The sequence below is a fragment of the Vanacampus margaritifer genome, chromosome 16 (assembly GCF_051991255.1).
Source record: "Vanacampus margaritifer isolate UIUO_Vmar chromosome 16, RoL_Vmar_1.0, whole genome shotgun sequence".
Classification (NCBI taxonomy): domain Eukaryota; kingdom Metazoa; phylum Chordata; class Actinopteri; order Syngnathiformes; family Syngnathidae; genus Vanacampus; species Vanacampus margaritifer.
Window position 1 is genome coordinate 12,149,323 of NC_135447.1, and position 23,324 is coordinate 12,172,646.

At 41.9% G+C, this 23,324-nt stretch overlaps 5 protein-coding genes and 1 long non-coding RNA gene across 10 annotated transcripts in view; 2 read left to right on the forward strand and 4 right to left on the reverse strand.

The window, feature by feature from the left end:
• pgap2 (post-GPI attachment to proteins 2) overlaps positions 1-8,566 on the reverse strand; it is a 10,084-nt gene extending 1,518 nt beyond the window's left edge. For 3 of the 5 annotated variants that reach the window (XR_013288715.1, XR_013288714.1, XR_013288713.1), the window contains exons 1-5: positions 8,282-8,566; positions 7,167-7,335; positions 6,231-6,480; positions 5,166-5,456; positions 4,004-4,873 (exon numbers count right to left, since the gene is read on the reverse strand). Coding sequence is in view for 2 of the 5 variants with exons in the window: in XM_077547559.1 (XP_077403685.1) it covers positions 4,743-4,873; positions 5,166-5,456; positions 6,231-6,480; positions 7,167-7,334 (840 nt within the window). In the remaining 3 variants the exon portion in view is untranslated. Of the gene's footprint in view, positions 1-3,839; positions 4,874-5,165; positions 5,457-6,230; positions 6,481-7,166; positions 7,336-8,281 lie in introns of those variants that run through there. The other 2 variants (XM_077547560.1, XM_077547559.1) reach the window with 2 other exon arrangements.
• Positions 8,567-10,986: 2,420 nt separating this feature from the next.
• On the forward strand, positions 10,987-14,695 carry timd4 (T cell immunoglobulin and mucin domain containing 4). The gene is made up of 8 exons (XM_077547117.1): positions 10,987-11,072; positions 11,531-11,706; positions 11,797-11,959; positions 12,038-12,118; positions 12,619-12,692; positions 13,805-13,916; positions 14,011-14,041; positions 14,209-14,695. Exons 1-8 carry the CDS (start codon positions 11,006-11,008, stop codon positions 14,291-14,293), a joined length of 789 nt encoding a protein of 262 aa, XP_077403243.1. The 5' UTR covers positions 10,987-11,005; the 3' UTR covers positions 14,294-14,695.
• Positions 14,696-16,438: 1,743 nt separating this feature from the next.
• Positions 16,439-17,827, forward strand: LOC144036626 (uncharacterized). Its single transcript, XR_013288685.1, has 3 exons — positions 16,439-16,738; positions 17,541-17,617; positions 17,692-17,827. It is a non-coding gene; the product is annotated as an uncharacterized LOC144036626 (long non-coding RNA).
• On the reverse strand, positions 17,766-19,858 carry LOC144036625 (histone H2B 1/2-like). The gene is made up of 2 exons (XM_077547407.1): positions 19,475-19,858; positions 17,766-17,954 (listed from the first exon to the last, which is right to left on the reverse strand). Exons 1-2 carry the CDS (start codon positions 19,840-19,842, stop codon positions 17,927-17,929), a joined length of 396 nt encoding a protein of 131 aa, XP_077403533.1. The 5' UTR covers positions 19,843-19,858; the 3' UTR covers positions 17,766-17,926.
• A 623-nt stretch (positions 19,859-20,481) lies between these two features.
• LOC144036624 (histone H3-like) lies at positions 20,482-21,081 on the reverse strand. The gene has a single exon (XM_077547406.1). The coding sequence runs from the start codon at positions 21,071-21,073 to the stop codon at positions 20,663-20,665; it is 411 nt and encodes a 136-aa protein (XP_077403532.1). The 5' UTR covers positions 21,074-21,081; the 3' UTR covers positions 20,482-20,662.
• A 717-nt stretch (positions 21,082-21,798) lies between these two features.
• Positions 21,799-22,449, reverse strand: LOC144036623 (histone H1-like). The gene has a single exon (XM_077547404.1). It carries the CDS (start codon positions 22,435-22,437, stop codon positions 21,799-21,801), a length of 639 nt encoding a protein of 212 aa, XP_077403530.1. The 5' UTR covers positions 22,438-22,449.
• Positions 22,450-23,324: the final 875 nt, after the last annotated feature.

A 23,324-nucleotide genomic window follows, 5' to 3' on the forward strand; every position in this document is an offset into this window, starting at 1 on the left:
TGGGCTCACCACCGGTGGAAGGGGCCAAAGGGGTCGGGTGCGCAGTGAGTTGGGTGGCAGCCAAAGGCGGGGGCCTTGGCGGTCTGACCCCCGGCTACTGAAGCTAGCTCTGGGGACATGGAATGTCACCTCTCTGACAGGGAAGGAGCTCGAGCTGGTGTGCGAGGCTGAGAAGTTCCGACTAGATATAGTCGGACTCGCCTCCACACACGGCTTGGGTTCTGGTACCAATCCTCTCGAGAGGGGCTGGACCCTCTTCCACTCTGGACTTGCCCACGGTGAGAGGCGCAGAGCAGGTGTGGGCATACTCATTGCCCCCCAGCTAGCCGCCTGTACGTTGGGGTTTACCACGGTGAATGAGAGGGTAGCCTCCCTCCGCCTTCGGGTGGGGGGACGGGTCATGACTGTTGTTTGTGCTTATGCACCGAACAGCAGCTCAGAGTACCCACCCTTTCTGGAGTCCTTGGAGGGTGTGCTGGAGTAGCGCACCCCCTGGAGACTCCCTCGTTCTACTGGGGGACTTCAACGCTCACGTGGGTAATGACAGTGAGACCTGGAGGGGCGTGATTGGGAGGAATGGCCCCCCCGATCGAAACCCGAGTGGTGTTTTGTTATTGGACTTCTGTGCTCGCCACGGACTGTCCATAACGAACACCATGTTCAAGCACAAGAGTGTCCATATGTGCACCTGGCACCAGGACACCCTAGGCCGTAGTTCGATGATCGACTTTGTAGTCGTGTCATCGGACTTGCGGCCGTATGTGTTGGACACTCGGGTTAAGAGAGGGGCGGAGCTGTCAACTGATCACCACCTGGTGGTGTGTTGGCTCCGATGGCGGGGTAAGATGCCGGTCCGACCAGGCAGGCCCAAACGTACTGTGAGGGTCTGCTGGGAACGTCTGGCAGAATCCCCTGTCAGAAAGAGTTTCAACGCCCATCTCCGGCAGAGCTTCTCCATTGTCCCGGGGGAGGCGGGGGACATTGAGTCCGAGTGGACCATGTTCCGCGCTTCAATTGTTGAGGCGGCCGATCGGAGCTGTGGCCGTAAGGTGGTTGGTGCCTGTCGTGGCGGCAATCCTCGAACCCGCTGGTGGACACCAGCGGTAAGGGATGCCGTCAAGCTGAAGAAGGAGTCCTATCGGGCCTTTTTGGCCTGTGGGACTCCGGAGGCTGCTGACGGGTACCGGCTGGCCAAGCGGAATGCGGCTTTGGCGGTCGCTGAGGCAAAAACTCGGGCATGGGAGGAGTTCGGTGAGGCCATGGAAAAACGACTTCCGGACGGCTTCGAGGAAATTCTGGTCCACCATCCGGCGTCTCAGGAGAGGAAAGCAGTGCACCGTTAACACTGTGTATAGTGGAGACGGAGTGCTGTTGACCTCAACTCGGGACGTCGTGAACCGGTGGGGAGAGTACTTCGAAGACCTCCTCAATTCCACCAACACGCCTTCCTTTGAGGAAGCAGGGTCTGGGGACTCTGAGGTGGGCTCCCCTATCTCTGGGGTCGAAGTCGCCGAGGTGGTTGGAAAGCTTCTCGGTGGCAGGGCCTCGGGGGTGGATGAGATCCGCCCGGAGTTCCTGAAGGCTCTGGATGTTGTGGGGCTGTCGTGGTTGACACGTCTCTGCAGCATCGCGTGGACATCGGGGACGGTGCCTCTGGATTGGCAGACCGGGGTGGTGGTTCCCCTTTTTAAGAAGGGGGACCGGAGGGTGTGTTCCAACTTTAGAGGGATCACACTCCTCAGCCTCCCAGGTAAGGTCTATTCAGGGGTGCTGGAGAGGAGGGTCCGTCGGGAGGTCGAATCTCGGATCCAGGAGGAGCAGTGTGGTTTTCGTCCCGGCCGTGGAACAGTGGACCAGCTCTACACCCTCAGCAGGGTCCTCGAGAGTGCGTGGGAATTCGCCCAACCAGTCCACATGTGCTTTGTGGACTTGGAGAAGGCGTTTGACCGTGTACCTCGGGGAGTTCTGTGGGGGGTGCTTCGGGAGTATGGGTTACCGAGCCCCCTGATACGGGCCATTCGGTCCCTGTACGACCGATGTCAGAGTCTGGTCCGCATTGCCGGCAGTAAGTCGAATTTGTTTCCGGTGAGGGTTGGAATCCGCCAAGGTTGCCCTTTGTCACCGATTCTGTTCATAACTTTTATGGACAGAATTTCTAGGCGTAGCCGAGGCGTTGAGGGGGTCCGGTTTGGTGGCCTCAGCATTGCATCTCTGCTTTTTGCAGATGATGTGGTGCTGTTGGCTTCTTCAAGCCGTGACCTCCAGCTCTCACTGGAGCGGTTCGCAGCCGAGTGTGAAGCGGTTGGGATGAGGATCAGCACCTCCAAATCCGAGACCATGGTCCTCAGTCGGAAAAGGGTGGAGTGCCCTCTCCGGGTCGGGGAGGAGGTCCTGCCCCAAGTGGAGGAGTTCAAGTATCTTGGAGTCTTGTTCACGAGTGAGGGTAGGTTAGAGCGGGAGATCGACAGGCGGATCGGTGCAGCGTCTGCAGTGATGCGGACGCTGTATCGGTCCGTTGTGGTGAAGAAAGAGCTGAGCCGAAAGGCAAAGCTCTCGATTTACCGGTCGATCTACGTTCCTACCCTCACCTATGGTAACGAGCTGTGGGTCGTGACCGAAAGAATAAGATCCCGGATACAAGCGGCCGAAATGAGTTTCCTCCGCAGGGTAGCCGGGCTCTCCCTTAGAGATAGGGTGAGAAGCTCGGTCATCCGAGAGGGACTCAGCGCCGAGTCGCTGCTCCTCCACGTTGAGAGGAACCAGTTGAGGTGGCTCGGGCATCTGGTTCGGATGCCTCCTGGACGCCTCCCTGGGGAGGTGTTCCGGGCATGTCCTACCGGCAGCAGGCCCCGGGGACGACCCAGGACACGCTGGAGAGACTATGTCTCTCGGCTGTCCTGGGAACGCCTTGGGGTCCCGTCGGATGAGCTGGCTGAAGTGGCTGGGGAGAGGGAAGTCTGGGCTTCCCTGCTAAAGCTGCTGCCCCCGCGACCCGACCTCGGATAAGCGGAAGAAGACGGACGGACGGACAATTTTTGTGATGTGTTGTGACTTGCGAACTGCTCAAAAAGAAACCAAACCGAAGTGAACACTTCTGAATCGCGCGTTTCGTTAGCGCTGATGTACTGACGTCATCGGCAACCTCGACGGCGCTTCAATCTATTTTTTAAATTTATTTCTTAAATCTTCAATTATCCTGTTTTATATTCTTAGGTTTATCTACGTTTGGACAATTTCAGTCAATACATTTTGTTATTTAAATGACATATTTTAATGTTTTCTTTTCAAGGTTTTGACGTCAGCTGGATTTCTTTTCCAACTAACTTTATTGAACAATTGTAAATGGACATTCTCCAGCCAATTCTTTAACCCTCTGATCAAGGTTAATATGGAAATGCACAATGGATGTCAGCATTGTATGGAAAACCTATAATATTTTTTGGCGTGTTATAAACAAGTAAAATTGATTGCGAAGTCGGCTACGTTAAAATAGATATTACATAAACGTAATCTTTGATCAATTATAGATACATTGCCAAGTTAAACAAGTTAAAACAGGTATGTATAATTTTTTACTGTACATGCAGTTGATATACGACTTAATATACAGTAAAAATGTATACGTAATTGCTGCAGAGTAGCCCATGTCTATTACACTGTAAGCATAGTTTAAGCTATAACTCAGCTAACTGTGCTCTAAAGCCGACTGATCAGAACACTGTATGATGAAGATAAAATATAAATGGGAAAAATAATCTCCACATGTGACATTAAGATGAACATAAATTACAGGATGAATGTTCTGCTTATTACATATTGTTTTATATTCATGTGTACACTTTTAAGTTATGAAGGAACGGTTTCTCTGAGAGATTTATTTTGATAAGTTAATTTTGTTAGTTTATATTAAAGTACATTTCTGAATAATAACTTTTCCATGGGTTAATATCATTCAAACATATGCATCCTGTTCAACAAAAAATATTTCACCTACAAAACTCACACAAGGTTGAAGGCAAAAGGGTCGGCCTTCCTTGTCCATGAGGTGTCCCTTATTTATTTTTCAGGGAGTTGGCAACCCTAAGCCTCATCTTCCCCTCTTTGCGCTGTCAGCCAAAAAATGACAGTCATGCAACTACACAACAAAGGCAAAGTCATCATCTGTGGAAAAGTCGTCATTTGCAAACAGTGTTTCAGCTGTCTTGTCATAAACTAGCATGCTACCAAGTTAGCCACGATCTTAAGATTGTACAGTACTAGCAATGTTTTTAAAACTGGTCATTAACCCCTGAAGAAAAAAAGAAAAGAAAAAAACTATCATGGCATCAAATACTTAATGGTAACAATTCATAAGGTATTAGATATCAAGTCTTTATGTTTTTTAATTCGCTAGAGCTAGCCACTAGCGACTTAGCTTATTAGTTACGCACTATTTACAGGCATCTGCCGACTACAGCAATTTTGATTTTGTCAAACAGGAGACCGCCACCAATACGAGATTTCCTATCAGATCATTTGAGCATGTTCATTCTTCATGGGGAACAAAATGAATTTGCAGGGGAAATTTTCATTTGAAGAAGAAACGATTGGGTAGGCTAAAGCAAGTTTAAAAAAGGGACGGCCCCGACACTTTTACAAGCAGATTGGATGGGAAAATCCCTCTTAAGATGCCAAACGCCACAAGATAAATCAATCGCTCAAATGTTGCGGTTGTATAAAACGTAAAGTGGGTCCTGTTGTTTTCAGTATCGTTTGTCTTCAGGCAGTACGGCCACCATCACAGATTTTTTGCCAAAGTCCAAGATGGAGGTGGTGTGGAAGGCCATGTTGGAGAAGACCACCAGGTACTCAAACAGAGCGAAGAGCGTGTAGACTGAAGACAGCAGAAGACACAATCAGATCACTTTTTCTTTTTTTTCCTGCTTTCTGCCGTGTTTGCCTTTGAGAATCGACATTTTAAAAAACAGAAAATTGACATTAAAAAAAAACACGGGTCAAGCTGTAGTGTAGACTTTCCAAAACGCCATCCAATGTCACTATTGTGTGTTGTATTTACTAGTAGGGCCTCCGAAGTTGAACGTCTCAATGGCGGTACAATTTACGGCGCCACCGTGAACGCGAGCTTGACCCGAGCCTTGAAAAGCGCTCAAGTCGCGAGGGCTCACCTCCAGTCTCGCAGTGTTTGTTGTGGCGTCTGAAGAAGTACGCGGCAGCCACACAGCAGCTCAAGTTGAACAGGAGCAGGCGCACCTTCCATCTGTATGAATTCAGCTCCTGACAAGGAAAACGCGTGCGATCATTAGCGAAGCGAATGGAGAAACGCACTGCATCAAATGAAGTTGAATTTACCTCTTTGTTCACATAGTGACTCTTGATCACGTACCACAATCTGCATGTAATCAGCATGTAGAGTTGCGAGCTCACGATGAACGTGAGGAAGCCGGCTTTGTGAACAGCTGCAGAGGGAAAAGCGAGATCATTTTAAATCCACGTGGAAACTATGAATTGGCATGAAAATGCATTTTTGATTCATGTTGCCTTAACGGGAATTCAAAAAAAATTTTAAAAAATCCTGTTAATCAATTAATCACCTTCAGGCCTTTTCACACTGCACTTAACCCATTTGCTGTGTATGTGCTGAGGGGGCGGTCCCACAGAATGTCAAAGTAAAAAATATTCTACTTTTCTAGCGGTGTTGTAGTGGCGTCAGAAAGCATTTCCAATATGGCGGAGTGATTTCCGAGTGCTCTTTTGGCGGACCATTAACTCTCCAACTGCTCCTTGTCTCCTCCCCCTCATTAAAATAAGCAAAGCCAGGATTTTCTTTTGCAGCAATCAAATGCAGTCTCCTACTCATCTAACTCTTTGACTGCCAGACGTTTTCAGAAAAGGGATGCCGTGGGTGCCAGCCGATTTAAGCATTTTTGACTGATCTTTCAAGGTCCACAGAAAATTATGTGTTTGGACTATGGAAACACACATACTACCAAATGAAAGATTGGACTCTTATCTTTCATCAGAAAAAAAAGTTTGTTTCTACCTTATTCCGTTTTTCAGTAATCAACAATAGAAAATGGTTAGTTTCACCTCTGTTTTTAAAAAAAAAAAAACGTCTTTTAACGTCTTTGGCACTCCATAGGATTTTACTAAACGTTAATTAACGTTTTTGGCAGTCAAAGAGCTAAAAAGCCTGGCAGAGCAAGCGCAGTGTGAAAAAGCATTTGACTGACTGTAGATCTCTGTGGACGCCACATAGGTGAGCAGCAGCAAGGCGCAGTTTTCAGCCAGGTTGCACAGAAACGCCAGCCAGCTCAGGAGCAGCTCCGGAAGGTTGGCCACGAAGCGACCGCGGTAGAAACCGAAATACGTTGCGGCTAACAGGAAGCGCGGCGCCGAGTGCAGCCCGATGCAGAAGCGCCAGATGTAGAGCTCCGGCACGCGGCTGATGGCGGCGCTGATGGATGGGAGGTAATTGGCCACCTGATGGACCACACACACACACAAATCCACGGGTTAAAGTTCAGTCAAACTCAGTAAAATGTTTATTTTGATTGAAATGGAAATCAAGATTTCCAAACCTAATTTTTGAATTTATCTAAAAAAAAAATATTCATTGAACTCCTAAAAAGCTACCTCAAATATAAGTTGAAAGAACAACCAGAAAAGTAAAATCATGTATTTTTTTAAATTATAGCGGAAAAATAATAATTAAAACAAATGTTTGCTGTTCCTGCTACGCATGCCATGGCCTCTTAGGGGCAGTGTTGTGCGGTGCATGCATGGAAATACACTTACAATAAGATAAAAAGTGTTGAAGAAGAAAATGGTAATTGAAGTAAATGAAAATACATCATTTGTGTGTGAGTGTTCGTTAGTTGAAAGTAAATCCCTCGTACAAATTCTAATGCTAATTATTACTAGCCCTTCTATATATATATATATATATATATATATATATATATATATATATATATAATTAAATAGGCTACACGTACATACTGTACATTTCAGAGTCTGCATTTTTTTTTTTTAAATTACCTGAAGAGTTGATTTTTTTTTAAACTTTTGCTTAAGAAGAATCAACACCTTTCGCTTTTCTACAAGTATCTGTTCTTCTATTTAAGTACAGAGTGTGAGAACTTTTTCCCCGTCTGGTCCAGACTTACGTGACAGTGCGTGTAGTTGGCGTCTTCAAAGTGATAAACAATGGAAATGAAGAGGGACAGAATGAGGCCGATCACGGGGAGAAGAAGCATCCCTATGACGAAGATGTTGAAGGGAATCTTAATGAGGGGCCGATCCCGGTCCAGGCTGCTGTACGGCAGGTGGAGCATCCTGGGTAATGTCAGAAAACACAAAGCAGGTCAAAACTTTAAGGCTCTGAAATGCAGAGGCCAGTTTCTATATATCGAGCTAACGAGCAAGCTTACTTGACTGCTTGATGAAATCAGCTACAGTGTCGGTAGGGATCTATTTATGTTTGGTGATATGTCCGAGCGCCAACTTTTTATTATAATTATATAAAAATGATTATAATTATTTTATTTTTATTTTTTTTATTAGTGAGGAAGACCTCTCTGCAAGGCATCTGAACAACTTGTCATTTTGCATTCCTAACAAAAAAAGATAACATTTGTGGTTTTGATGCATGCCTCCAAATTGGAGCTTAAATTAATGGTTGGGTTTTCAATATCAACTCATTTGCATGAACTGATTGAAGCATTATCGAAAGTCATATAAGAACCTGAGCAAAAATCCAGAACAGTCCAGTTGCGATCAATTCAACACCCTGAGAGTGAAATGACCTGAATGGAAAAGCAAATTCACAAGCACATGCGGCAACGTGCTGCCTCCAGGAGTTAAAACGCTTTTATGGTGTTTATAGGTGATTACTCTCTTTTTGCCCCCACAAATTTGGGCTCCGCTTTTGTAGCTTAAGCCGCTGTAGTCAAGGCTGGTTGTCATGGTAACAAAAACGACACATTTTGTGTGCGTGTGTGTTTTTTTAACTTCATGTTTACACTGATTTAAAATGTCTTTTCTATATGGAATGTGCGTTAATTGAAGTCGACATGGAGAGAAGAACCTGTTACATTACGTCCCTGTTCATCTCCGTCGTAATTGTGTAATATCGTACGTGTGTAATTCAGTCACGTGGACAATGAGTTACAGTAATTCGCTCATCTTGTAACGCTACCGTAACCCGTGACGTTATTCCGTCGCTCCGCATCAGTAATGAGTGTACAAAAAAGACATTTGAATGTGAGCATTTGACACTCACCTTGAATGCTCTCACGGCGTCTTTTTTCAAGTCATTTAGCCACCGACAGAAAACGAGTCCAGTTAGCTGGTTAGCTCCGCGGCTAACGTAGCTTTGGTGAAGAACTGTATCCTATGCGCAAAATGTAGTTGTAATATCCATTTCGAAAGCATTAACTACATTTTTTTGGACGTCTCCCACGAACTGTGGTTAGTTTAATATCACGAAGGCATTAAACACTATCTTGCTACCGGCTGGTCAAAGTCTCCATATCCGGTAAGAACAACTTCGGTTCGAGTCCGGTTTAGAAAATAAAAGCAACTCGACAAAATGACGGAAGTGTTGAATACCTTTCACAATAAACATACTTTGGTCTTAAACGTTCATAGAGGGTTTTGTGACAGAAAATGAGTTTACAGAAACATAATTTACAATATAATGTAACTCATTGCGCTATTTGCTTGTATAAGGCATGAAGTACACCTGATATATTTGGTAGGGAGCAGTGCAAAGTGAAAGTGTTACCTGATTAAGTATGCAGCGAAACCCTTTCTGTTAAGGGGCTTTTCCCCAGGGATTGCTGATGATAGCATTGCTGGATGAGTGTAGTAGCGACAAAACAAAATGGGAGAAAAGTTAATTAGACAAGTGTTATTATGCCATCATTCGCAACAAGTATCCATTTGAAATGGCTCATTATCAATAACCTTTTGCTCTGCGGACAGTTTGGAGACCAATTTGTGTCAAACTACGAGACATGTATGTTTGCATTAAATGTCTACATTAAACACTACATTGTCCTTGGCTTTTGTGTGCCGTGAGACAAATGAAATAAACAATAAAAACGGAGCGAGCAATTTACCAACAGCAGGTGCGACCTGGCTTCGAAAGATCAGTGCGTCTATTGCATGACGTCATCCGGGAGAATCATGTAGCGCGTAGCGTAAAATAAATAATTCAATTCAATAACACTTTATTTGTCCCTGAGGAGCAATTCAACGGCATACGAGTAGTATTAAAAGACAGGCATTACACCAGCAAACATAAAACATACACAAAATGCTTCAATTAAAAAAAAAAAAGAAAAGGAAAAGAAAGTGCTCTGTGGTAAATAAATAAATACAATTTTTTTTTTTAAATGTGCATTTCACTTTGGACAGGAATAATAATTAAAAAATAATAATTAATAAACGTTAATAAACAAAACTTCCCAAGAGTGTTTATAAAAGAAAAAGTGTAGAGGAACAATAATAATAATAATAATAATACATTTTATTTATTTAAATTATTTTGAATTTCTTTTTGAAAGGCAACAAAATGGCTTTCACATGCAGCAAAAAATAAATAAATCCATGAATAGTAATTTAATTTCTACACGGGATATATTGCAGGTCTGCTGTATCATACACAAAATATCATATATTTGTTATATAGTTCCCATTTTAATATATTTGTTATTCAGATGTTTCTTCTTCTTTCTTTTTTTTAACCAACAGGGGGCTTTATTTCAGCTGCTCCAACTTTTCAAAAATTTTGAATTTCATAAACTCCTCTGGAGTGTCTTTTGGTTCTGTCACATTAAAATGCCTCTCAGTGTCATAAAAGAGAGAAAAAAGGCAAGACATCAAGTCAAAGGGGGATATTTGACACGAATAATGGAGTAGTTTGTGCATCTGTGACGTCGCCACACAGTTGGCCGTTGAGCGCGTGTGTGTGTGTGTGTGTGTGTGTGTGTATGAGGGAGAGAGAGAGAGAGAGAGAGAGAGAGAGAGAGAGAGAGAGAGAGAGAGAGAGAGAGCGAAACAAAAGCCCTTTTGTACGCCTTATTTCCTTCCAACACTTAATTCCTTAATTTATTTTTTACTTTTATCGGTAGTACAATTTTTTTTTGTTTCTGATTGAAGGGAAAGAATGATAAGAATGAGAAAATAGGTTTTAGAAAAACATTTGCCATCATTCAACTTAATGTTTGTAGAGTACGACAAATGCTACAGCCCAAAAAGAATCAGAAAGAGAGGCAAGTGCTACATTTGTTAAATATTTTTTTATTTTCCTCATTCTGTGGTACCTTGAGATTCGAGTTAACCAAATTAGGAGTTTTTCGAGACACAAGTCATTGTTCAGCTGATTATTTTTATATACAGATGGTAGAGCAAAATATTTGATAATTTACAGTACAGAATATTCCAGACGCAGTCCCGAGACAGATCGTATCATCCTAAAACAAAACAAAAAATATAACTAAAATACATAACAATAACAAATTTACATTAACTAAAATACTATTAGCTAATGTTTACATAACTAAAGCAATACATTTACTAAAAAGTGCTATTAAACTAAAATGCACACTAGAACCTCAATGGATCAACAATTAAACAAACACACAAAAAGATGACAACATTAGACAGACAATAGAACAATGTTGACAGGCAGTTTTCTTTATCCTCTGCACAAAAGACAAATATGACAGCAGCTTACTGAGTTTAGTTGTGACCGTTTTCATGTTACATTATTTGAGCTAGCAACAAACATAATTGCCAGTTTTATAATTACCATAAATTTGAGGGTGCAAAACACACAGCCAACATTCAGCACGAATCAATGAAGTCTTTATTATTGTCTGTAACACCCGCCCGCCCACGCCCACGCCCACGCACACACACACACTCAGAACCCCGTCATAGGGTCAGTGTGTGTCAGTGTGAGGGGTCTGACAATGAGCACACACCCGCACTCACCACGATGGCCTCCGCATCGCCTCGCCACCGTCTCCCACCTCAGACCTTCGCCGTGTTCCTCGTCCTATCAGGTAAGACGCTGAATGATGACATCACAACATACATCAACAAACTTGTGTCACATCAGGATGTTGACTTGTGGTTAGCATGTGGGTCTCACACTTATGTGGTACTGGGTTTGAATCTCAGTTCGGAGTTTGTGTGTTTTTTCATCCAGTTTCCTTCCACATTCCAAAAACATGCATGTTGGCTTCACTGAAGACTGTTAATTGTCCATAGTTGTAAATGTGAGTGTGCTGGCAACCAGTCCATGTTGTACTCCAACTGTTGCCTAAAGTCAGCTGGGTAAGACTCCAGCTCAACCCAAACGAGAACTTTGGAAAATGGATGGATTTCTGTTCATCAATATGCAATAAATAAAATATATAAGAAAAAAATAAATATATATATATATATATATATATATATATATATATATATATATATATACATACATACATATGTAAAGAATGTTTGCATCTGGCTGCAGGTGGCGTTGTTCCCGTTTGCTGTTTTAAAGTGACCGAAGGTGGCGTGGCTTCCCTGTCTTGCCAATACTCGGTGGAGCGTTTCGGCCTGAGTCGGGTGTGCTGGGGCCGTGGTTGCGGGACCCTCTGGTGCAGCAACATCCTGATCCAGACCGACGAGAACGGTCTTATCTCCAAGGTGAAGGATGATACGACCCCCAGTGGAGAAGATTAGAAATATATGCCGTTGGTTTTGTCATTCTTCAAAGCAACTGTGACAATGCTGCAGACGGAGGACCGCTACCGCCTAACGGGGGATGTCCTGGAAGGACAAATGGACCTGGACATCGTGGACGTGAGACGGAGCGACAGCGGGCCGTACTGCTGCAGGGTGGACATCGACGGGCTGTTCAACGACAAGAAGGTGATCATGAACCTGCGGGTGGTCAAAGGTGTGTTGGGTAAAGGAAAACAGACTTCTTCATTTTGAGTATTATTTTCATGGTGGTCTTGTTTTTTTTGTCTGTCAGCTTCAATCAACAGTCTGACAACAACGTTGTCAACAACAACCACAACAACACAAGTCACAGAGGCGTTGACTTCTTCTGCAGGTGAGACAATTACCAACACCAGATCTTGTGAAACATTAGTGGGCTTAGTACAAAACCTTGCGGGACGCCAGTGTGGGTTTTGATTTCATCCATGACTGGCCTATGAAATTAGTCAGGTAAAAATACGGTATATCTTCAGGGGCTCCTCAGTTCATGACTGACTTCTGTTCCTACCATTTCATGCATTTCACGTGTTTGTATTCTAATCATCTAGTAGATTTCATAATGTATGAGTAAATGTCAGCTGTGTACAACAATTGTTTTCAAAAATATCTACTGTAGCAGCACGTGTATGTTTGTATTTTCATGTTTTATCTAGATATATAGGTAGCTAGCAAGCTAATTAGCATGTTAAGTTACTGTCTAGCCATAGATTTTGCTTTGTTTTTGAACAATACTGTTCAGTATTTCACCAAATCGCATAATTAATTGTTTAAATAAGTGTTTTTAATCTCTTTAAAGCACTCTTAATCACTTTTTACCATTCTTTATTTTGGCAGTTAACAGGAAAACGCTGCCTCAGCTGGATCTTGTCAAGAGGAACTCTACAATGCTGCACTACACCACCATCACTGTGAGTGAAATGTTATATTTTTTAAAACCCATACATGCTACTCATAATGGGTTTGGTGATCCTGGAAATAGTCGGACGCAGGCAAGAGTACCGCTGCCTAGTAGCCTACAGATGAGAGACCAATCTAAAACTAGCCCGCTGAAGTAGATAAGTAAAATAGCTAGCTAAAATAGCTAGATTGTTAGTTACAGAAAAAAAATAGTTTTCTACAATAACTAGCTAAGATAGTTGGACCAAGAAGTTACGAAAACGACTTTGGGAAAACAGTAATGGACATTTTGCGTAAGTGCCAAGAAAAGAGAAAAAACAACCGCACACACTCAAACGCGCACCGTGCATGAGCTTGACACAGAGGCTGCAGTTACACTTTAAGCCAGAGGTGGCAGTTGTGAGTAAAAGTCCACAAACTCTACAAAGCAGACTCATTGGAGTTATTTTCAGTAGTAAAAAAGATTTTGTCCAGAATTAATTTGATAACTTCATTATTTTTAATGTACAATTAACACTTTTAAAAACAAATTTTGACAACTGGAGATGACATCACCTGTGCTGAAGAACAAGGTAATGACCAATCATGGCTCACCTGTTTTATGGGTTCTGGTCAGCAAACTGAGCCATGATTGGTCATAATTGTACGTGAAAAATAATGAAGTTATCAAATTAATTCTGGTCAAAATATTATTTTTTACTGCTGAAAATAGCTCAATGAGTTTGCTATAAAGTTATCAAATTAATTCTGGATTAAAATATCAACTTTTTACTGCTGAAAATGGCTTAATGAGTCAAGTTATCCCTTTAAAAGTTGCTGAATGCAGAAAATTGAACTACAAATCACTACTGCCACATGTGGCCAAAAAATGAAACTGCACAGCCCCCTCTTCAGCAACACAACACACATGACATCACATCCCCAGACAGGGTGGGAAATTGGAACCCGAATCCAGTCTGAAAACTATTGGCCCATTGTAAACTGCTAATCTGCTCATTAGAAGATGTTTGAGACATTAATTGTCAAATAAAAAGAATACATGTGTAAAGATATTTTGGGGCAAATTTCTACATTGAGCAGCAATCTAAGATGGAGTAAGTAGGACTAAACGTTGTCTTGTCAGGTGGTCAACCCTCCGGCGTCGCTCTCCCTTCACATCAACGTTCCTGTCCTGTCGCTCTCGCTCACCGTGCTGATAACGTTGGCTGCCGTCTTCTTCTCTCTGGCCTTCAAACGTATGTTTTCGTCCTCGTCATCAGTTTGATCATCAGTATGATAACGGAATGAAGAATGTGAATTGGAATGTTGTCATTGAGTTTTAACTTGCAGGTGGCTTGAGACCAGTTTTAAGGAGTGGCTGGTGAGAACACGCTTTCTATTCTTGAACTTTGAACTCTTGAACAGAAAAATCTTCTCTCCATTGTAAATTTTAGTATGAGACGCAGACAGAAAAAAAAAGTGTCCTTGAATGAGATATTAGAAGGAATGTTAGGAAGAAGGATTTGATAGTCGAATGTTTTCTTGCAGTTTTTCAAGCGAGGAACCTCCTCACATCATCTACGAGATCAGGATGAGACGACCGGTTCAGGAGAACATCTACACTCTTGACTAGACTCATTCACGTCATTTCACTTTCTCCTCGACTATCTGATACAGTATTTTTTACGGCACAATATCTTTTCTTGTTCTTAAACTGTGAATAAACCTCTTTTTTGGTCAGACGCTGCTGGTTATAAATTCTGCATCAGTTCAGGTTTGAAAACATCGAGAGAAAAATAGATATCGTTTAAAAAGGATAATAGAGGATGCAACTTTCCAAACAACTTTAGCAAACAAATATTATGTCGCACGATCAAGATTAATTAATAACGTTACGAGATTAAAGCCACAATTTTGTAACAATGTACGTGAACCGAATTTTAGAAAAGTCCTTCATGAATAAGAAAAACAATGTTATGAGAATATCACGTCACATTAAGATATAAAATCGGAATTTTACGAGACTAACATTTCATTTCATTTATTTCATTCATTTGTAAAAGGAAAAAGACAATATAAAATAAAATAAAATATTATTCAATGTAGAATGAAAAGGAGCAGAAAGAAGACAAAATAATGTAATTTAAAAACAACATAAAAACCAAATTAAATTATGCGGGAAAGCTGACTTTTTGTTCTAAACATCTTTTTTTTTTTTTGCCAAGTCAGAACATTATGAGATTGACATAATTTTATTTTCCCCAAATTTATACTCAAGTGTTTCACGGCAATGTACTCAACTACACATCTTTGGTAACTGGCAATATAATTAGATCTAATTGAATTTTGACTTTTGTAACTTCTACTTGCCTGTTACGGAAGTTAAAAAAAACAACAACAACAACAAAGTCCCTACAATGCATGATCATAAATGACGAAGGTTGCACGCACATTTGTTCATCTTTGTATGCTCAATATCGTGTTGATTGAGATGATAGCCTGCGGTTCTTTTTTTTATTCCATGTCCGGAAGTCAGCGCACACACTCATGTGTGTTCTGTATGTTGTCGCTTGCCTCAGGGGTACGACATTCAATTTACACTGCGTCACTTAATCGCATACAGAAACATTTCCATCGTCAAATGGAATTCCCTTACTTTTATTTCCATGGCCTGGTAGGCAAGCAAGCAATCGCAGCTCAATTAATAAATATTACACCAATAATTATAATTAAAGTCCAAAAGAGGAATTTTACACCGTCACAAACTTTGCATAAACTAAAAGTTCTACTTTGTTTTCTATCATTAAAAGTAAGGAAAAACTATTAGGCGTATTATTATCGTGAATTATTTAAAACGTAAACACACATGAATGAAAAAGTACATTTCTACCCTCATTAGAAGCGTCTAACTGTATTTTGACACACGGATGACTCATTTCCGTCAACCAGCCACTAATTTGCCTCCAAACTCTGAAGCGATGGTTGAGGGCAAATAAATGGACACACTTTTAGCTGGAAGTCAAATAAAGCGCTCGCAATGTCAACGAATGAACGTCATCAAAGGTATTTAAGTTAACGCAACCTTTGTGTCGAGTCGCCATTCAGGAGAGAGAGAGACCCTGCGCCCAAAATGGTTTCACTCAAGCTGACGCTGGTGGCTTGTAAGTAGAGTCGTCTTGATACAGCAAAGGAGAAATGATGATGCAATGGGTGTGTGAGATTTGTCAAAGTTGTTCAAGTAAAATGTACACATTTGTGTTTCAGTGCTGGCCTTCACACTTTTGACGTCAGGTAAATGCAATCTCTATAAATTGTGTGTTTTTGTTGTTTTATATATATATATATATATATATATGGTACATTAGAAGCATAATTATGCTTAATTGTAATATTGCTGCCTTTGATTTCATTTCAACTAGGGTGCACTAAATCATTTTTGAAATTATTTTTAAGAGAAGTACAAAAATGAATAAAGATGAATACTGGTCTAAAGCAAGGGTGACTGTAGTTCCAATTGTGGCCAATAGGGGGCAGTCCATCATTGCAGTCTGCAAAGTTTTGCGTCAGTGAATGTTATACTGTATTTTTTTATGGAATATTGATAGATTTGACATGGCTTTAGACCACTATTGCCCTAAACCGTTGGTTTAAATAGCTCCTTCAGCAAAATGAGCACACTAAAAAAAAGGAATGGTTACTTACTTGTGTAATTGTGTTGCTTTTGTAATTCTGATTAAAAGTATATGCTAACATTTTGCGATTTGCTTTGTGCAGTCAGCTCCGACTCCTCGTCCTCTTCGGAAGAGGAATCAGAGGATGAAAGTGAGGACGAATCTGGAGGAGAAGGAGGAGAAGAAGAAGAATCAGAAGGAGAAAATGACGGATCTGGAGGAAAAAATGAAAAAGAAGCAAATGGAGATGAAAACAAAGGAGCTGAAGAAGGAGGAAATGAATCAAATGGAGGAGCTGAAGTAGGAGAAAAAGAATCAAATGGAGGAGCTGAAGAAGGAGAAAAAGAATCAAACGGAGGAGCTGAAAGAGGAGAAAGTGAAGGCGCAGAAAATGAAAACGAAGAGAAGTCAGTGCTAGCCAATATTCGTTAGTCCCTAATGAGTCTGTCACTCAAAAACATTTACTCAAAATCTTCACTTGCAATTGATTTCAAAGTTCAATCATTATATGTGACCTCACTAGTCTAAACATGACATTCTGATTAATATTACATTTGTGGAATATGAAGCAAAATCCAGCCGTTTTTATCCATTTCAGGGGGCGGCCATTTTGCCACTTGCTGTCAACTGAAGATGACATCAATGTTGCTCAGGTCTTAGGTAACAACCAATCACAGCTCAGCTTTAGATAACAGGTGAGCTGTGAATGTGATTGGTCGTTGCCTGAGCAACATTGATGTCATCTTCAGTCGACAGCAAGTGGGAAAATGGCCGCCCCGAGATGGATGAAAACGGCTGGATTTTGCTGCTTAACGCATATTCCACTAACGCAATATTAACCAGAACGCCATATGAAGTATGAAAACCTAGAAAAAAAATATTGTACATTTAGAACAGATATAAAATTTGTGATTAATCGTGAGTTAACTATTGAAGTCATGCGATTAATTACAATAAAAAGTAATAAACGCCTGACGCCCCTAATTTTTAATAATCTTTTCTTTAAAAAAAAAAAAAAAAGATTATTTAAAAAAATGTCTAGTTAACAAAAGTGGAAAAAAATGTTAAACTAATAGAAATAGTGAAAATGAATTTTGGACGTTTATAGGCAGTGAGTGAGTTAAAACAGGAGGATTAAAAAAAGAAGCAAGATATTGCGTTTTATTTGTGTTTTAATTACTATTGTTGCCTTCCTTTGTTGCACTGCAGTTATTACAACGCCTGCCGCAATAACACCTGCCACACGGCAGTCATCTGCGACGGGCAGACGGATGTGATCAACTGTAGTAAGTCTTGTTCTAGGCCTCGTAAAATATATCAAATGATCATATGAAAAAACTCACCTTTCTTCCTTGCACAGCCGCTCCTCAAACGATCGAAGTCCGTTTGGCCACTTACGGGCGTCAGGGGACGACGTTTTGCTGGTCGGCTGAAATGGACGACACCAATCAGAACCTCAACTGCACCACTTACATTACAAGTCTGGTGGCTGACAGGCAAGGACGTCTTCAGAGTGGCTCCAAGGCCACTTTCTCGAATTCTGAACATTTGTTTGTGTTCGTAGATGCGAAGAGAGGTCCGTGTGCGACATCCCATCATTCAACGGCACTCAGCTTGTAGATCCTTGCCAAGGCACAGAAAAGTACATGTGGATTGGATACCAGTGTGTCTGACCGGTGAGGAAGACTACGTAATATGTATCATTGAGAGAAACAATAAAAAGTGGGCCTGACATCGAGCCTTGCAGAACGCCATTTTGAAATGGGCTCAATAGTTTGGGCTTCATGTTTGGAACCAATAACATCTATGAAGTGAGGTGACTGCCCATTATTTTTCCAGTTTGGGAAAAGGGAAGTGTCTATTCATCGTAAGTGGACAACACACCTGGTAACAAATTTGTCTGTTGGTGTGATTGCCACTATTTGAGGAAATTATCTATTTATCCAAGATCTTTAATAAAATTGAACCTTTGGGGGGGATACTTTTTTTTTTGTGTCCCGTGGTCAGTTAACAGGATCAATTCTAAATTAACTTTTCTTGGTAAGTCATCTGAACCAAACAAATTTCAATTCAACGATTGTTATGTTTTGAATAGCTGCTATGAAATTGTTGTTGTAATCTATGTCTTAGACGTGACTGCATTTAATGCTGGGAAGTCTAACTGTCTAATCTATTGCTCCGATTTTTGTGTTTTACAGAATCACTTGCTGGGATACAAGATAAAGAGTTTTCTCAAAAAGTAAAACTTTCCCTGTAAACGTCGGGGAGAACAAGTTACTAAAACTTGAACATTTGTGTGATTTGAAAATAAAAGGCTTTTGGTGCGTTACAGTTCAGTTTACGCCTCAATGGTGGTCGTTATGTGATTTACACATTTAAATACTTAAAAAATGATAGTCCATGTCACTAAGCGGAAAATAAAGTGAATAACTAAACTGTGTGTTCATTTTAAATGTCTGTATTGTACCCTGTACATGTGCTGCGCAGAATTTGCATTTTGTACTATTTGTAGCTATGAACAAGTTATTGAATGGATGCATTTGCTGTGCTCGCTCCGAAACTTTACATTTCCTTTACATTTCATAAGAGCGCGTTAACGGTATTTCAAATGAATCAGTTTCCATTTTTGGGGCTGGTTTATTTGAACCTCTGTGACTATTACCCTCTTTAGGTCGTCGTAATATTGTCAAATGAAACAACGGTGGTATTAGCGAGTAGCAAGTTTCATCTGCAGTTTCCGTTAATTAGCCAACACAAAAAGACAGTATCTTCATTTTGACATCATATGTACTTACGGACAATTGTTGTTCAGAACAACACGTTTATGAATTTAGAAAACAAAAAGGCAACGAGATGAAGTAGCCGTCATTGCGTACATATTGTACTTGTTTTTCTACTCAACAAAACAATGCGCCCTGTAACCACAAGAGGGCACTCAATACTTTATAAGCTGCAAATATTACGAATTGTACTTGTGCCACTCACATAAAGCTTGTAATAAAAATAACATGATCATTGTACCACAGCAGTTAATGTTACGGATACAATAAATGAAGCAATTTCTCAGAAGTTAGAAAAATGTACTCTTAAGAGGTTTGTGGAGGCCCTGAAAAGGGCCGTTTGATTGCTCAAGGACGCTTTACTTGGAGCTGGTGTACTTGGTGACAGCCTTGGTGCCCTCGGACACGGCGTGCTTGGCCAGCTCGCCGGGCAGAAGCAGGCGGACGGACGTCTGTATCTCCCTGGAGGTGATGGTGGAGCGCTTATTATACTGCGCCAGGCGGGAAGCCTCCCCAGCGATGCGTTCGAAAATGTCGCTGACGAAGGAGTTCATGATGCTCATGGCCTTAGATGAAATGCCGGTGTCGGGGTGGACCTGTTTGAGGACCTTGTAGACGTAGATGGCGTAGCTCTCCCTCCTGCGCCTGAATCGCTTCTTGCCGGGTTTGGTGGCCTTGGCGACTGCTTTCTTGGAGCCCTTCTTGGAGGCTTTGACTGCTGGTTCAGGCATGTTGTTTGTTCGCTAAGTCACGAAGTCAGTTTGCTGTGTTTTCGACAAGGCAAAACCTTTATAGTCGAGCGTATGCAAATTTTGCTGTGCTGTCGCTTCTACAGGATTGGCTTGTTTGGAGTGACGTAATTGTGGTGGTTTGAAATGGCGGGCGGAGAGCCTGTTGGCCAATAGGGTAAAGGAAGCCGTCGCGCTTTTTTTTTTCATATTTGAAATGTAGATTTGATCTACTGAATACCGCGAGCGGGGAACTTAATGTTGAATTAAAACAAGGCGATTATTAAAGTTGACTGCAAATGAACATTGACAGTGACGTGCTGTTTATGGAGACAAGCCTTCTTAAATTTGTCACCAATACTTTCATCCAAATATTAAACGTTTGTACGTAAATTGTAAATATTGAAATATGAATGTTAAATGTTAACTATAAAACGTTTATTATATTTAAAATTAAAGATACATTCGTATACTTCAATCTGCTTAAGTGGGGAATAAAAACATTTGACAATGGATAGTTTGCTGTGACTGGCAACTCTAAGTCTAATTTTGGCGTGAAATCAGCACTTTGGGAAGGCCACGAGCTGATACATTCACGATCGCATAAATTGCGAAATGGCATTAAGGTGATGAGTTGTTGTTGGTCACGGTGAACAACGCCCACTTAAATATCAAACATTCTAAATAAAGAAAAATGCCATCATATCCAGGCGTGAGGCAAATAACACGTCTGATGTATTTCAAGCAGTGTTATCAAATCAAGGAAACACCTTAGAATGAGTAGTGGCTCTTAAAAGAGCCGTTGTTTGAATGTGGTGACTTTTTATGCCCTTTCTCCGCGAATACGGCGGGCCAACTGTATATCTTTGGGCATGATGGTGACGCGCTTGGCATGGATAGCGCACAGGTTGGTGTCCTCGAACAGACCGACCAAATAAGCCTCGCTGGACTCCTGCAGAGCCATGACGGCCGAGCTCTGGAAACGCAGGTCGGTCTTGAAATCCTGAGCGATCTCCCTAACCAGGCGCTGGAAGGGTAATTTACGGATAAGCAGCTCTGTAGACTTCTGGTAGCGACGGATCTCACGAAGAGCCACGGTGCCAGGCCTATAACGATGGGGCTTCTTGACTCCGCCGGTAGCCGGAGCGCTCTTACGAGCAGCCTTGGTAGCAAGCTGCTTCCTGGGAGCCTTTCCTCCGGTGGACTTGCGAGCTGTCTGCTTCGTTCTTGCCATTTCGACTTGAAGTAATCTTCGAGTACAGTGTAATGCGAAAGGGCGAGCCGCAGCTTTTATAGCAGAGTGGCAGACGCTGATTGGTCAACTGGAAGGCGCGCGTTTTTTTTACTGACGAACGATTGGACGAATGTAATTTGAAATGAGCCAATGAAAGCTTTGGCGGTAAAACTTGAAGTGAGTCAACGGCTCCAAGTTGTTTTTCAAACTAGTTTTGTAAGTGAATGTGAAGCGCAACCTGCCTTTGAATCGAACTGTATTCCTTTGCGTCTATGTTTTTATGAATTGACTCAACCCAATAGTTGTATTTTGTTCATTGAGTGTTTATAAAGTATATAAGTATATAAAATATTTTGTTTGTGTTATCTATTACTGGACAGTGGACACTTTTTGTGTTCTTATTAATTAAAATTAGTAGTGGGTGATCGACTTTGATGCTTCTGACTCATCCCTTAACACTGAACAGGCAGTTTGTTATAAACATTTTTTGGGGGAGAACTCCTGCAGTTTAATTGATGGAGAAATATGCATTGCTGTGTCTGTTTGTGAAATTGTTCATCACTTAATGCCACTAATTTATATTCAAACATGCTATTAAAAAAAAAAAAAAGTAGTAGTAATAATAATATTAATAACAATAATAAGATTGAGGAATTGCTCTTTAAGTGGATGTGGTGGTGGCTCTTAAAAGAGCCTTTGGTTGGAGATGTGAAAGTGTCAGCTGTTCACTTCTTGGATTTTCTCGGTGTCGGCTTCTTGGCAGCAGCTTTCTTAGCAGCAGGTTTCTTTGAGACAGGTTTTCTCCCCTTCTTCGGAGTTTCCTTCTTGGACTTAGCTGCGCTCTTCTTGGGACTGGCTGCCGGCTTGGACTTCTTTTTAGGCGCAGCCTTCTTTGGCGTAACCTTCTTCTCAGCCTTCTTGGCTTTCTTTTCGGTCTTCCCGCCGCTGCGCCTCTTGGCTGAGGCTGCCGCTTTTTTGCTGACAGCGGCAGACTTCTTGACAACGGTTTTCTTCTTCTTTTCAACCTGGGGCTTCTTGGCTGCCGGTTCCTTCTTGGCCAGTTTGAAGGAGCCAGAAGCGCCTAGACCCTTAGTCTGGATCAGAGCTCCCTTGGCCACCAGGCCGACCAAAGCGGTGTTGATTCGCTTGTTAAGTTTTCCCACGTCCACGCCTTGGGCCGCCATAACCTTCTTGAGCGCGGACACCGACATACCTCGGCGCTCCTTGGACTCGGAAATGATGGCGACGATCTGCTTCGGGAGGCTGGGGCCATCTTTGGTCGTCCTTTTGGGCGCCGGCTTCTTCTTGGATTTCGCCGCCGCCTTGGCCTGAGTCGCTGCGGGTGGTGGTGCTTCTTCTGCCATGGCTCGCTTCTGGTCTCTTGTTCTAGACAAGTTGTCAGACGGAGTGCAGGAGGCGGGACTTATAAGGCACATGAGAACCGGAGAGAGTCAATCCTGCTACCGCTCTGTACTCGAGAGAAATGTGGACTCACTTTTTGTGTTTTCTCGTTCACGTTTAAGCCCCAAACTACGCCATGAATTAAAACCTACCACCACATTTCTTACTCTGGAGTATAGCTAACTCTCCAAACTTAGACCTCAGCTTATTTTTGTTCGCGAAAATTGGCTCGTTTTCTTACTAGAGCTTTCAAACCTCACCGGTTGTGCATCATTCAGTGGCGTCCGCTGCCACTTTTCGTCACATTTTGTCCTCAAAACGTCTAAAATTGTATTGTGAACGTCGCGATACAACTTCGCACATTGGAGGAGACATCTGAGCATGGGTTAAAATCAACCCCACCTCACTAGCTGTTTTATTTTTTCTTTTATAGGTGAAAATTGGGACGGTGGTAAACACAAGAGTTTCTCGCGGTGACCCCGGGGCGGTTACCAGTCCGCAACACACGCAATGATCTGACGTGTTTATCAATCATTTGGATGCGTTAAAAATCAATTGATGACAGTCGATTAATAAATTAACAACTTTAATTTAGTTTTGCACTTTTGTGACTTGATTGAACCACGTTACTTACGTGGAATGTGTGCTCATTGTAAGGTTGTAACCAGATCATCTTTTCTCATTCGAAGGCAGTTTCGACACCATTTTGTTTTAATATATATATATTTATTTAACAGGTGAAACGTAACCAGCATAATGTATAGTGTTCCATTGCGGTTTTATTTGAGTGCGTTTGTCGTTATACATTGACTGTACACTATAGTATCTTGATGATTACATTTGGAAAAAC